The sequence below is a fragment of the Rhineura floridana genome, chromosome 14 (assembly GCF_030035675.1).
Source record: "Rhineura floridana isolate rRhiFlo1 chromosome 14, rRhiFlo1.hap2, whole genome shotgun sequence".
NCBI classification, from domain to species: domain Eukaryota; kingdom Metazoa; phylum Chordata; class Lepidosauria; order Squamata; family Rhineuridae; genus Rhineura; species Rhineura floridana.
The window spans coordinates 8,664,581-8,678,351 of NC_084493.1; the positions used below are offsets into that span (position 1 = coordinate 8,664,581).

General features: G+C 41.5%; 1 protein-coding gene across 7 annotated transcripts in view; it reads left to right on the forward strand.

The window, feature by feature from the left end:
- The window catches only part of MYO9A (myosin IXA), a 160,740-nt gene that overhangs the window by 100,464 nt on the left and 46,505 nt on the right, over positions 1–13,771 (forward strand). For all 7 annotated transcript variants that reach the window (XM_061595942.1, XM_061595939.1, XM_061595937.1 and 4 more), the window contains 9 exons: positions 1,642–1,717; positions 1,869–2,012; positions 2,884–2,923; positions 4,560–4,682; positions 6,190–6,270; positions 8,873–8,983; positions 9,431–9,553; positions 11,898–12,047; positions 13,152–13,471. In XM_061595942.1, coding sequence (XP_061451926.1) covers positions 1,642–1,717; positions 1,869–2,012; positions 2,884–2,923; positions 4,560–4,682; positions 6,190–6,270; positions 8,873–8,983; positions 9,431–9,553; positions 11,898–12,047; positions 13,152–13,471 — 1,168 coding nt within the window. The remainder of the gene's footprint in view (positions 1–1,641; positions 1,718–1,868; positions 2,013–2,883; positions 2,924–4,559; positions 4,683–6,189; positions 6,271–8,872; positions 8,984–9,430; positions 9,554–11,897; positions 12,048–13,151; positions 13,472–13,771) is intronic.

The following is a 13,771-nucleotide window of genomic DNA, read 5'->3' on the forward strand; positions in this document are numbered from 1 at the left end:
CTTACTGTTTGGCAAATTATCTTTTGTATTCATCCATGGTCTGCTTGAGTTTCTTCCATCCTCAACAGTTTGATGTCCTCTGCAAACTTGGCTGCCTCATTGCTTACTCATGACTTCAGGCCCTTATGAGTAACTTAAGTAGCATTGGTCCCAGTAGAGATCCCTGGGTATGCCATTGCTTGCTTCTCTCCATTAATAATGTTCTTTGCTAATTGCTTCTATCCCTTCGGGGGAGTACTCATTTTCAGAACATTATATTAAAAGGAATCAAACCAGTAAACTTGTTTTGCAAATCTGATTACCTAAAATGTTGTGTCATTTCATACCAGGTGATTGGGTCTAAGGATTCCATTTCTATTTAAGCTTTAAGTTTACCCCTCTTCAGCATTCTCTAGAGCTTAGCTTTGATTATGTTCTTACTTTCTAAAGAAGGCAATGAAATACATGTGAAACTGCAAGCTTATATTTGTGTTATGCCAGTTGACTCCCATATGAATCCAATTTGAGGATACTTAGTGCTCAAAGTGCTTCTTATACATTATTATCTAATCCTTAGAATAACACTGTAAACTAGGTCAGTACTGCAGCTGAGAGGTTGTGGCATGATGGAGAGGTGAGATTAGAACTAGTGTTTGCCTGAATCTCATAGCTGAATCTCTTTGCCACTGTGCTACACCATCTCTGAATTCTTTCTTAAAGATTCCTAGCCCTCCTCCCATTACTGAGCTACAGTTCCCAGAATTTATGGAAAGACAAAATAGCTATTAAACCAATTTTAAGACTGGTAGTATAAGTTAGGACCCCTCCCCCATAGCCTTGTGTTTTCAGGTAGTGAGATCTTCAGTCTTTGTCCTGAAGGAAAAACATGTTTATGTTAAATACTGCATAGTTTGCTTTGCATCAGAGGCAGTAGCTCTTAATATGGAACAGCTGAAGTGAGTGTATCTTATATTCAGTAAAATATATTGCAACATCATTTGTTGGTAAGACAAGGCTCCATAGAGATGAGCTTTATTTTAAAAAATGGCCAGACCAAAATAGTGAATTATGCTCCTTGTAATTCTGCTTCTAGGTCATATGGGGGTTGTGCCAACACAGTGTATAAGGATGATTTTCCAGTTAACTTGCTACTGCTAAGCTGCTATTAGAATCCAGAGGCTTAATTTTGCAAGAATTTGTGGTGTTCATATGGTTTGCATTTGTCAAGAGAGCAGCTGACACAGAAAAGAATACTTTATTGGTGTGGCTCTTTAGTAGTTCTGTTTTTTTCTTGTAAATGGTTACCTGTGGAGGTCAGTGCTGTTAATGCCAACCAAGCGTGACTGATAAGCTTTCCCTTTGTTTTGTGTCTTGGATATGAAGATGTGCATTTTTCAAGAAATAATTGAAAAGATGGTTCATATGCAGGATTGCAAGTAGATTCTGTGGCAAACCAACATAATTTCTTTATTTTAAGAGCACAAGTCAACTATACCATCTTCCAGCCATGGCTCCTTCTTTACAGCCCTCCCCCTTCCCCTGGAATTCCCAGCATGTACCATTTTCAGCACATGTTGCAATCTGATTTTTTTCCTCCTTGATGCAGAGATTTGATTTCATACTAAATAGAATGTTAACATTTTTGTTGATATGCTGCCATAGGTATTGCCCGGAAACGTCCAAGAACACCCCTTTCAGATCTGCAGGGAGTTAACACTATCAATGAGAAAAGCCAGCGGTAAGTTAGATTGTGTGATAAGTGAAACTGCTGGAGAAAGAACTTTACATATGAAATAATGACTTTTTAAAAATATAGTTCTCTTTTTTTATACCTGATATATTGTTTGTGAAAGCTAAACAATAAAGTGTACTTGTTTCCCACAATGCAGTGATGTGTATGGAGTTGGTTGGAACAGCAGAATGGGTGTCCGGCAGAGCAAATTCTCCAGCCATAGCAGTTTACTCGACAAAGATGGGATATTTGTGAATTCAACTAACAGCAAGCTCTTGGAGAGAGCCCATGGCATTCTCATGTTAGTTCAATATTTGTCTTTTGTAACAAAGATGGATAGATCTCTAGGGATAACAACAAATATGGGACAAGGTGGGATAAGAGAGGTTCCTGTTGCACTTCAGCATCCATCGCCTGAAGGACACAGATTTACTGTTTGAAGAGTCTCAAGAGTCGGGGTGTATCTTAAATCAGGACGATGTAGATTGCAGGACACTGGAATTCCTGAAACAACATGGAAGACCTACAAGCTCTTCTAGGCATCCAGCACTCCCCTATCCTGTTCTTGAGAGCTGAACAATGACCTGATTAATAGTGCCGAAGTTTTTATTATGAGCAGGATCTCTTAAAATTTAAATTTAAACCTTTCTTAAATATTTGTGAAAGTATTGTAATTGCATCACATTCCCCAGGGACAGGGAACATTTAACCCTCCAGATGTTGCTGAACTACAACTCCATGCTGGGGTCTTTGGGAGTTGTAGTACAGCAAACTCTGGAAGGCCAAAGGTCCCCACTCCTGATGTAGCCCTTCAAGGCTGCAAGTAAAAAAATTCAGCATCTGGTTAGATAGATTCCTTAGGTTACTCATCAAAGAGTATAGTGCTGTTCTCTAGATTGTAAGGAGACCTGTCCCTAGGAGTTGAGTGGGTCTGAAAAAACACATGAAATTTGTATTTTCAGTTCAGTATCTCTGCAAATATTTGCACATACTTGCACATTCAAGGACGTGAGGGAGCACCTAAATACAACACTCATTCTAGACTTGTTGACACATCGTCAGAACATGTTTAGCTGTTACAGCAGAAGCAAATTTTTATTTCGTGAGAAGTTTGCAAATTAGCATTAATGTCCCTGGTACTTTAATATGGACCTTCTTGTGATTTTTCTTAGGCGAAACAAGAATTTCAAAACAAAGCCTAACCTTCCAAAGGTGAGAGTGCCTGGGCCAAAATACCTGCTAACATATTTAACGTAGAGCCGCTTCAAGAATGCTGATTTTACAGGGATTTTCCCTCCTCGAAAGAAAAAGCATAGAGAAAGTGTCCTGGTGATGTGCACACCATGCGTACACTTTATATAACTGGAAAGTGGTTGTGCACACATTTTTATCTGCTTTTTTCTTACATGGAGATAATGTCTGGGGAAATTTGTACAAAGAGTAGCTGTGAATTATCTTGTTTGCTAAAATGTGCCAGAGTTTGGGGGTGGTTTAACATGAACCTCTATTGTAGATTACTAAAGAAATTGAGGATCAAGTTTTAAACTCCAGTCTCTGAAGTTTAATTATAAAAGTGTACGGTGCTGTTAACTAATTGAGGACATTTTAATTAGTTTACTGAATGTTGCTTCAATAGCAGTTCTTAATTGTGGATAGCTGTTGGTTTTTATCTGTGGTGGTTTTAGGAGCTGTATATGTATTTTTAACTTGGCTTTATTCTTAGTTTTGTTTTGGCCTTTACTTTTCACAAACTGCCTGGAGCTTCAGCTTGATTAAAAAGCAGGACAAAGTTCTTTATAAGTACTGCAGCTGTTCTTTATCCTAATTCCAATTCCTTAATGTCCAATATTGAGGTCAGGGACAAGAATGTAGTGCTGAGACATGTTCAGAGCTTATAGCCCTACATTTAGTGTTGGGGCAGGGACCCTTTTTTCAGTCTGAGGGCTACCACATTCCAAAGGAGCAACCTTCTGGGGACTGCCTGGTGGTGGGGCCACAGGCAAAAGTGGATAGAGCAACAGGTGTGACTTTTACCTTTGTACAGGAGGCTATATTCCAGCCACACATGCCAGAGGTTTCTACACGTGCACACGCACCCATATCTCTCGATCTAGGAAAGCAAAAGGCATTATCATGACTGAAGGACACAATTCCAGCCAAGCAAAAGCAATCAAGGAGGATGTGGGGCAGGGCAGGAACAGGATGTGGCCTGAGGGCCAGATAGAGAGGTTTGGAGGGCTATATTTGCCCCTCTGGCCTGAGGTTCCCCACCCATGACTTAGCATTTTAGGCAACAGACTCTACAGCAGGGGTAGCCAACCATTTTAGGCCTCTGGACACATTTGCAATCCAGAAAAACTGCTATGAGCGCCACAACCACACAGATTGCAACTGCATGCTAACTCACCCCCTGCCAAAAATTAGGCTTGGACAAATAATTTTTTGCTTTTTTCAAGCCTGATCACCTCACCACCACCACCCCAACAACAGTTAGGCTTTGGGAGAGGGGCAATTTGAGAGGGCCACATCTGGTTGGGGGAAATTAAGTCATAACTACCTAGTTGATACCCTGAAAAGTTACCTCTCTGGCTTCTAAAGTGAGGCCCCCTGAAATCACTCCACTGCATCACAATTAGACTCGAAAACAGCCATCTATTGGCTACAATGCAAGTATTCTTTCAAGCCTGATTTCAGCAGGGGGGACAAGACCCTATGGGCAACAGGGAAGGCATGTGAGCTTGTAGGTGCCATATTTGGTAACTCGCATTCTACAGTTGCTTTCTTGCAAGGATTTATATTTATGTTGGCTCAAGATTCTCATAACCAAAGTTATGTTTGTATTTCTTAGCACTTGCTGGAAGTGAAATCGCTCAAGCACTTGACAAACCTGACCCTACATGACCGTATTACAAAGTCTCTTCTCCATCTTCACAAGAAGAAGAAGCCCCCCAGCATCAGTGCACAGTTCCAGGTTACTTAAAATTGTTAATTTCATGAAGTTTAACTTTAAGAAAAACATGTGGAAGGATATATTTTCAAGAGGAATTATAGAGAACGATACAATATCGACTGGAACACAATCCACTCATCTCTTCTTGATTTGCTTATTGTCCCCGGGTATCACATTAATTTTTCATAGAATTGTAGAATAGTGGAGTTTGAAGGGGCCTATAAGGCTACCAAGTCCAACCCCCTGCTCAATGCAGGTTACCAATTTAAAGCATATAATTTTTTACATCACTTGAAATTTTTTATTTTGCCTCTGGGCATTTCTAGCCCTGTGTAAGTTCACTAGGTAACTGATTGGTATTAAGAAAAAGATTGTTGCAAGCTAAGTCATTTAGTGTCTCCATTTTTAAAAGGGACCTGAGGTCGTAGGCCTGAGAATAAACTTCTGCCTGTGATTCTAGACAGTTCTGCTAGTCAACCTAGACCACAGTTCTTCAACCTTGGGTCCCCAGATGTTGTTGGACTACAACTCCCATCATCCCTAGACAGCATGGTCAATGATCAAGGAAGATGGGAGTTGTAGTCCATCAATATCTGCGGACCCAAGGTTGAAGAACACTGGTCTAGACAATAGTGAGCTAGATGGACTGATTGTCATATTTGATTTTGATATAAGGCAACTTCATATGTTCATCAGACTTCATACTTGGTATAGTCTGTAAGTGCTAAGTCCATATGGACCCTCAATAGAGTTGACATGAGTTCTTGTATATCACCTTATCTGTACAATTTATTCCATTGCTGGTTCAATTTCAGCAATATCATGTCCTCTAAACAGCCATGTAACCCTCTTAATTAGAAGTTTCAATATTCCAGGAATATCTGTTTGTGTCTCAAGCATATAAATGAAACTGCACTGTATAATAAAATATGCAGCATTCCAGAAGGAGAAATACTGAAAGGCATGCATGCCATTGTCTTAGTTCAGATCCAGTGGAATGCATTTGAAGATTTACATATATGTAAAATATATCTGGTGCATGCTAAGCGTCTGTGTCTAAAAAAATATTGGAGACAATACATTGTTATTCATAGCACAATACGAATCCAACAAAATTTAAGTTATTCAATTTTAGAGCTGTTATATCATAGGAGAAGCATCCTCTTACTAATATATAACACTGGAATCTGTTTCAGTTTAGATGAAGGGTCAGAATAACTGGGTGTATATTATGTTTCATGTTTATTCTTTGTGGCTTTTGGAATGAGGCGGGGTATTCACATCCAAGCTACTGTGTGGAATGTACCTGGAATCACAGTTGCCTCAATGCCATTATTGTGCTTTGTATAGCGAAGCCATTTTTCATGTCATTGAATGTTATGATAAGAGGCAATGTTATCACAGTTTGTTTCATGTGTGTGTTAAATTATAGTTTAGAAATAGGATTAGAGGAGGTTTGGCAAAGTGTTATTTCTTACCAAAATAATTGCTACAGAAGCCAATTCTATTATTTTATTTTCTACTTTAGGCATCGCTTACCAAACTGATGGAGACCCTTGGCCAAGCAGAGCCCTATTTTGTCAAATGCATTCGTTCCAATGCTGATAAGGTAAATGCCTCCCCAGTTCCAAGCAATCCACAGTGAAAATCAGTTTGGCTGGATTGTTACAGGGGAGACCTTATAATTCAAAAGCTTTTGTAACTTTTACAAGCTTTCAAGTGTGTAATAAAAGGTAACTTCTGCCTTCCCCCCCCCTTTTGTTCTTTGAGATCAGCATAGCAGTAATTCTCAGTACCAACCTGCTTTATCAGCAATGGGGATTCAGCTGTTTTTAAGTCCTCTTTTCATAAGTTGTTGGTCTCTCAGCTGTACCAGTGGACTGGCCCTGCGTCTTCTCCTTCATGTATTACAGCTTGATGTAGTGGCTGCTTCCAGGTGACAGTTGATGGATAGAGTTCACAGACTTCTCAGCATAGCTGATAATGGCCCTGTATCCCCAACACAGCCTGGCTCTGTAAGGTGACTTGATGGAGGGAGAGCCTGGCTTCTTAGCAGAGTGGATGGATCAGGACCTACATCAGAAACCTGACAACATAAAGGCGTCTGGCTTCATCTCCTCTGTCAAGATCTCTCCATGATTCTGCACAATCTAGGGATTGCCTATGCAGTTACTTATAGATGATAAAATTTTAAATAGCAAAAAACTCCACACATTTTAAAATAACATAATTTTAATGTAACATAATTGTGAACTATAGTAAAACCCACTTTGGATTTGAGGTGCTGAGATCTGACTGACTGTCACTGGAAAGTTCCTCCTCAGCATAGACTGTATTAGAAATGTTAGTATTGAATAAACTGTCAAAATGAAACCTCTTAGAATTTTAATCTTCATTTTATGCATCAATCTGTCAATCAAGTATTGGTGGTGAATTTGAAACTGCTCTTACTATCTACTTGATGAAAGCATGACACATTCTTGAGATAATTTTGGTGGTGTACATTGATTCTACCCACATTTTGCTTTAATTGCAGGGTTTAATTTGCTGGCTTTGAGGGCAGTAGGATTTCTTGGCAAGCATTGAAGGATTATGAATTATATACATTATCGTGATATTCAAAGTGGCTCTTAAAGACCAAAACATCAGCTTCTGTGCTCCCCTTACACGTGTCTCCAGCACTGACTGAAGCTTGTCATTTTGTTCAAACCTGGTTAAATTTACCTAAATTTACCAGCTTCACAATTCATGGTTTGAAATTGGCTTGTTCCAAACAACTGTAGTGAAGATTAACTACAGTTTGGGTTTGAATGCAGTGCTATACTGCAATTAATGAAAAAGGAAAGCAAAAGCAGACCTCTTGCATGCTCTGGTTTGAAGCTAACCATAGTTAGTGTTAGCATTGGTTTAGACAAAAAATACACCACTGTCAGATTTCAAAAGTAATTTTAATGTTAAAAGGGGCAGAAGTGTTATGTCTTTGTGAAACCAGAAAAATGTTCTTAAACCTTGAGGCAATGCAGCTAAATATAAATTTTTGTGAAATTTGTGTACATATAATTAAGTTGCACACAGAGATGCACCCCAAGGAATGGAATTGTTCTTTTAATATCTGTTGGTTTAAACCATTGTTCTGTACTCCTGGGGAAGGGGCACATCAAAGGAGGTAGGTTCCATGCTTTTCATGGGTCACATCCAGCAAAGGCTTCAAAGGCAGCGCCAACTCACCTCTGGTCCTTTGTATGTGTGAAAGGTAATCTGAGTCTGCCTGAATGTTAATATACAGTCTGTCTTAAACTTTGTCTTTTTTGTTTGTTCATAAGTTACTGTTCTGTTAAGTTAAAAAAAAGTACAACTCTGGGGAAAGAGGGAAATATGAGCTTCTGTAGCAGTTGAGAAAGAGTTGCAGGACTGTTGAGTTGGGGTTTGGATGCAGTCCTGTTTTAGGTCTCCATTTTTGCTTTTGCCTTGAGACCAGATTCCTTTCAACAATGAGTAAAAGGCTTTCATCAGTAGCCGTTTGCTTCCTGGATCACTGCTTTATGCAGAGCTTCCAACTCATTTTATTCACTCTGGTCTCCCCAGGAATAAATGCCTTACCCCAGGGACAGGCAGATCCTCCTAGAATCGCCTCAGGGTTCTAGGGAAGGTTCTCACCAAAGAGGACAAGAGGTCCTCTTTGCTGTTAGCCTAAGCAGGCTTATGTCCAGGACTCATGCCTCCCTAGGGATGGGGGGGCTAGGTAAATAGGCCCTGGCCACACTCAGTGGAGCTTAGGAGGATTCCCTGAAGAAGGCTTCTGATGGGAGCAAGTACCAAGTTCCCCAAATCTCTGTGGAGAGTCTTATTTAGGGGTACAGCTGCCCAGACTGTTCCCCATGTCTTCACTTGGCTTCTCCCCATTCTTCCTTCTTTCAAGCTTTTTATGTCCTTCCTGTCCCCACAACCTTCACTCAGCCTGAGGCACAGCAGCTAGGCTCCTTCCCTTCCATCAGGCAGACGGCTGAGAGTGCCCTACCCTTCTTGTTCCACAGGTAGAGTTCTCAGGCAATGTCCAAATGTGCCTCCTCAGGAGCCATTTCCTGGTTGGTGCCTGGAAAGGACCTGTGAGCCCTGGTGGCCCATCACTATCACCCATGCAAGCCTGATAACCTGGTTGAATCTGAAGTCAGTGTTTAACTGTAGGACCCTTCTATGTTTTACTTTTTCAGCTTCCTCTGAGGTTCAGTGACAACCTGGTGCTTAGACAGCTACGGTACACGGGGATGCTAGAGACAGTGCGCATTCGACAGTCAGGATATAGCTGCAAATATACTTTACAGGTTAGAGTATGTTCATTCGATTCTCCTGAAGGTTACTGGTGCAGTGGACCCCAAGGCATTTTGGTTACTTCGACGATTCCTTGATTTAAATGTAGGTGAATGCGTAAGTGTATGAAAAGTATTCCTGGAGCTAACTATGATGCATTTGGCAGAGCAAATTGCCATGTCGAATTAGTGCTTGCAGGCATGTAAAGCTGTGACTGGGAATCTTTTTTGTGAGCTACAGCTGCTATTTGGCAATGTTGCTTGCTAAAGGGTGAAGAGGATTGAGAAGTAAATACAAAATCAGCAGTGGTGATTGAATGATTCCTGCCTCCCACCCGTCCCACTAAGGCAGCCTGATGGAATTGTATACTCAAATGTGTTTCCATAGATACAGTTGACCATAATGAATGCTTAAAATACAGTAACAAAATGTATTAAGTAACAGTGTATCTAATTTTCCAGGAGTTTGTAGACCATTTCCATGTTCTTCTTCCACGAGGAACTATTCCATCTCGGCAAAACATTCAAGATTTCTTGAGAAAAACAAATACCAGTCCAGACAATTATCAAGTGGGGCGAACAATGGTAAGTTCCAAGTCTCAGCTACATTTGTCTCATACATGTACAGTACATAGATCATTTATGGTTGTAGCCTATTGCCAGAACCTAAGTTGGGCTTTTCAGGTACACAGTGACTCAGTTCACATGTACAACAACAACAACAATCTTTATTTACAATTGACCGACCACAAATACAAAAACATGGTATTAAATATTAAAGATAAAAGATAAAAATGCTTGAAATCAGAAACTAAAGCAGACAAAAAAACAATCCAATTGAGTTACTTGCCATTTACAGTCTTACAGGATCTGATTAAAATGGCCAGGTTCAGAAATTTTGCCACCTGCACGGTAATTGCCTTGTCAGAACCCTCAAGTAGACCGATCAGAAGAGACTCAAGGGGACAGCCAGGGAAGGACTGCATAATTGGGTATATTAGATCTTTTCTGGGCCCTGCATAATATCTACAGTTGAACAAAACATGTAAGATAGACTCCACTTCGACGTTATCGCAGGGACAGCGTCTATTGTTGCTTGGGATTTTATTGTATCTGCCCTCCAAGAGTTTAGATGGTAGGGCATTAAATCGGGCCAATGAAAATGCCCTCCTATACTTGGGAATAGATAACCAACTAAGATAGGGCATTCCATCTTTACAAGGAAGTCCTGATAGGCCCAATGTCAGGGGGGAGCAGGGGCCCTGGACAGCTGCCGAGTGGTCTTGGATGTCAGTATCCGCTAGCCTCTGTTTAACTATCACCTTGGCACTTCCAAGCTCCATAGAGAGCAAATCAGAGGGAGAGAGACCTACTGAGATAACTTTTTTGGCTACCGCCTTTGCCCAAGATGGCTCAAAGGAATCTCTCATTACCAGGGATGTAAAGGGGCTGTGGGTGTCCGCAAGGCAGCAGCGAAGCCAGTATTGAATAACACAAACCCAAGCTGAGTATTACAGAGAGTTAAGGCCAGCCTCCAGATTGAGGGTAGCTCCAGAAACACATCTTGGGACACCAAAAATGGAGCTGAGAAAAAAAGATTGAATTCCTTCAAGTGAACCCTTGAGGTATGGGAACCAAATTGGTGCCCCATAGAGAATTGAAGGGACTATCTTGGTTCTGTAAACACGGATGGCTGCTGGCAAGAATTTCCCTCCTTTTGTATAAAAGAATCGGGTCAGTGCGCCCATGTTTTTCTCTGCTTTGGCCTTAGCATATTTTTCTTGGACACTCCATCTTGCTGCTTCATGGAACCAGATACCCAGGTATTTATAGGAGTCGACCTGTTCAGTTCTGTCGCTCCCCATAAACCAGGGGTATCTAACCTTTCTCTTAGAAAATATTACTACGTTGCTAACCTCAGATCATGGTTTAACTCAAATAAGCAAATGTGTGGGCTCCCAGAGAGGGGATTTTGGCTACTTTTCTACCCATTCGTTTTGCTGCTGCACTGAGCTAAGCTGTGGTTTGGCTTAGTGTGTTGTCTAAACCCAGGCTTATGGTTTAGCTCTCTCCAGACAAACCACAAGGTGTAACAAAGATTTGTCCTATGGCTTATAGCTAGTGGTTTGTCTATGAGAGCTAAACCACGAGCCCAGATTTGGATGACGTAGTAAGCCAAACCATGACTTAGCTTGGCTCAGCGCAGTGCATCAGCAAAATGACCATGGAGGAGCAAAGCTGCCACACTTTTCTCTCTGGAAGTCTGCATGTTTGCTCATTCGTGCTAAGCCATGCTTTTTTTGTCTTGCTTTCAAATGAGGCCAACATCTAGGTCAAAAGGACACCTTCTCCCTAAGACTTTTATGCCATGCCAGAGTAGTTCCAGATGCTAGAAGGAGGCAACTCCCTCTTCAGTTCATTTTCAACTATCTCAACAGCAGTTAGAATGTCTGCCGGGGGAGATTATTCTGAGCTAAAAGTGACCATAATTTTCCTTGAAAGGCATTTTGTGGGGTTTTGTCCTTCCAGGGCTGGGTTCTTAAAGGTTTTATTTTCAAGTTTGTGATGATCTGCCCCCCCCATTCTTATCAGAGAGAGAGAGAGTGAGAGAGTGAGAGTGAGCATGCTTATTCCTTCAGGTTGTGGACTTAAGATAAAACCCCATAAGACATATGTGCAGCCAGTGATATCTCTGGATGGATATTATTAGGTCTCTTTTCACTTGTGAGTACCAATATTGGTGAACAGAACTAGTTCTTAATGTGTTTTGACACTTACACCATTGCAACTATTTTACCAGAAATAGGTGGGTTTTTTTTACCAAAAATAGGTGTCTGGTTGTTAAGATTGCTACATTAGGATGTTTGGAAAGTGACATTTATCTGGTGATGAATAAATATTCATTTCTTACTGCTCTCCACATTGTTAGGTTTTCCTGAAAGAGCAGGGACGACAATTTCTACAGGGCCTGTTGCATGAGGAAGTGTTGCAAAGAATTACTCTACTGCAGAGCTGGTTCCGCACTATGCTCTGCAGAAGGCACTTCCTGAACTTGAAGCAGGCAGCTGTGGTCATACAGGTGGGTGTCAATAGCATCATGTGAAAACCAACCCAAACCACGGCTTAGAGTGAATGAGCAAGCGTGCAAGCTCGAAGATAGGAGATTTTGGTCACTTTGCTCCTTCCCAACAGTTTTGCTGCTGAGCTGCACTGAATGAACCTGGGCCTATTTAATTTATTTAGAGTATTTGTACCCTGCTCTTCAGCTAAAAAGGATCCTGGAGTGGCGTACATGCACTCAATTAAAACAGCACAATCGCTGTCCACAGGCTTATAATCTAAAAAAACACAACATACAGTGAGGGAAGAGGAAAAAACAAACTCAGGCACCAATTCTTAAGTGGTAGTTCTTATAATGATCAGCAGTTCTAGGGTAGGAGATGCCTAAAGGAGCTGGTCTTTAGGCAAAGCTGATGTAATGATCGCTGCTCTTCATCTCTCCCATTGAGGCAGCCTAATGGAATGGCTGCTGCCAGGTGACAACTGAGGGAGAGGAGGCTTGATGCAGCTTGTCTTTCAGCAGAGCTGTTGGAATTAGCCCTGTTTTCCATCTCTCCCACTAAGGCAGCCTGATGGAATTGTATTGGACAGTTGAAGGGGAGGAGGCTTGATGGAGCTGGTCTTTCAACAGAGCTGATGGAACGACTCCTGCTTCCAATTTCTCCTACTGAGGCAGCTTGCTGGAATGCTGCTGCCAGGTGACAGTTGAGGGGGGAAAAGGCTCATGGGGAGATGTAGAACCATCTCTCCAACTACATTTGCTGTCAAAGCCAAGGTAGAATTAACAATGAAAAATGACCTTGCTGGCTCCCATAGGGGCTGACTTTGACTCAGTTTCTCTGGTTGCCTGGACTTGTGGTTTATCTCTCTCCAGACAAACCGCAAACTGTAACCAAGATTTGTCCCATGATTTACAGGTTATAATTTCTCTGGGAGAACTGAACCACAAGCCCAGGTTTGGACACGATACTAAGCCAAACCATATCCTATCTTAGTTCAGCAGAGCAACAAGATTACGAAAGAGGAACAAAGAGGTTGCAATCTCATCTCCAGGAGCCCATACGTTTGCTCTTTTGCACTAAGCCATGGTTTGGATGATACATATTTTCTCTTGTTCCTCCAGCAATACTGGCATAGTTATCGGAGAAGAAAACAAGCTGAGAAAGAAGAGTTCTTGAACAAATCCATCTGTTTAAGAAAGGCAGCAGTTGTCCTTCAGGCCTATTGGCGAGGCTATGTGGCAAGGCGAAGATTCCAACAGATGCAGGTGGCAAGTTTCATTATCCAGAGCTATTGGCGTGAATGCTTGAGGCACAGGCATGCTGCAGCTACAGCCATCCAGGCAAAATGGCGCAGCTACCACACCAGGAGGGTCTACAGGGCCAAGAGAAACAAAGTAATTTTGTTGCAAGCTGCATATAGAGGATACAAAGCACGACAGAGGTAATACTTGCAACATTCATGGAAGGACTGAAGTGCATGTAAAATAGGGTTTCCCAAAGAGGTCGATATCGACCACCCCCCGGGATTAATAGAACTTTGCAAGGTGTGCATGAAAACCTAGGGATCGGAAGGGGTTAGACCAGGGCCTGGAGGTGGAAAACTCTTACGAGGCATAGTGCAAAAACGTAATTGGGAACGATGAGCCTCAGAAATAAAGGGTGAATTAAGACTCCAACTCAGAAAACTACAGCCCAATATTCATATGCTCGTTAAAGCCTATCAGACCCATCCCGTCTCATT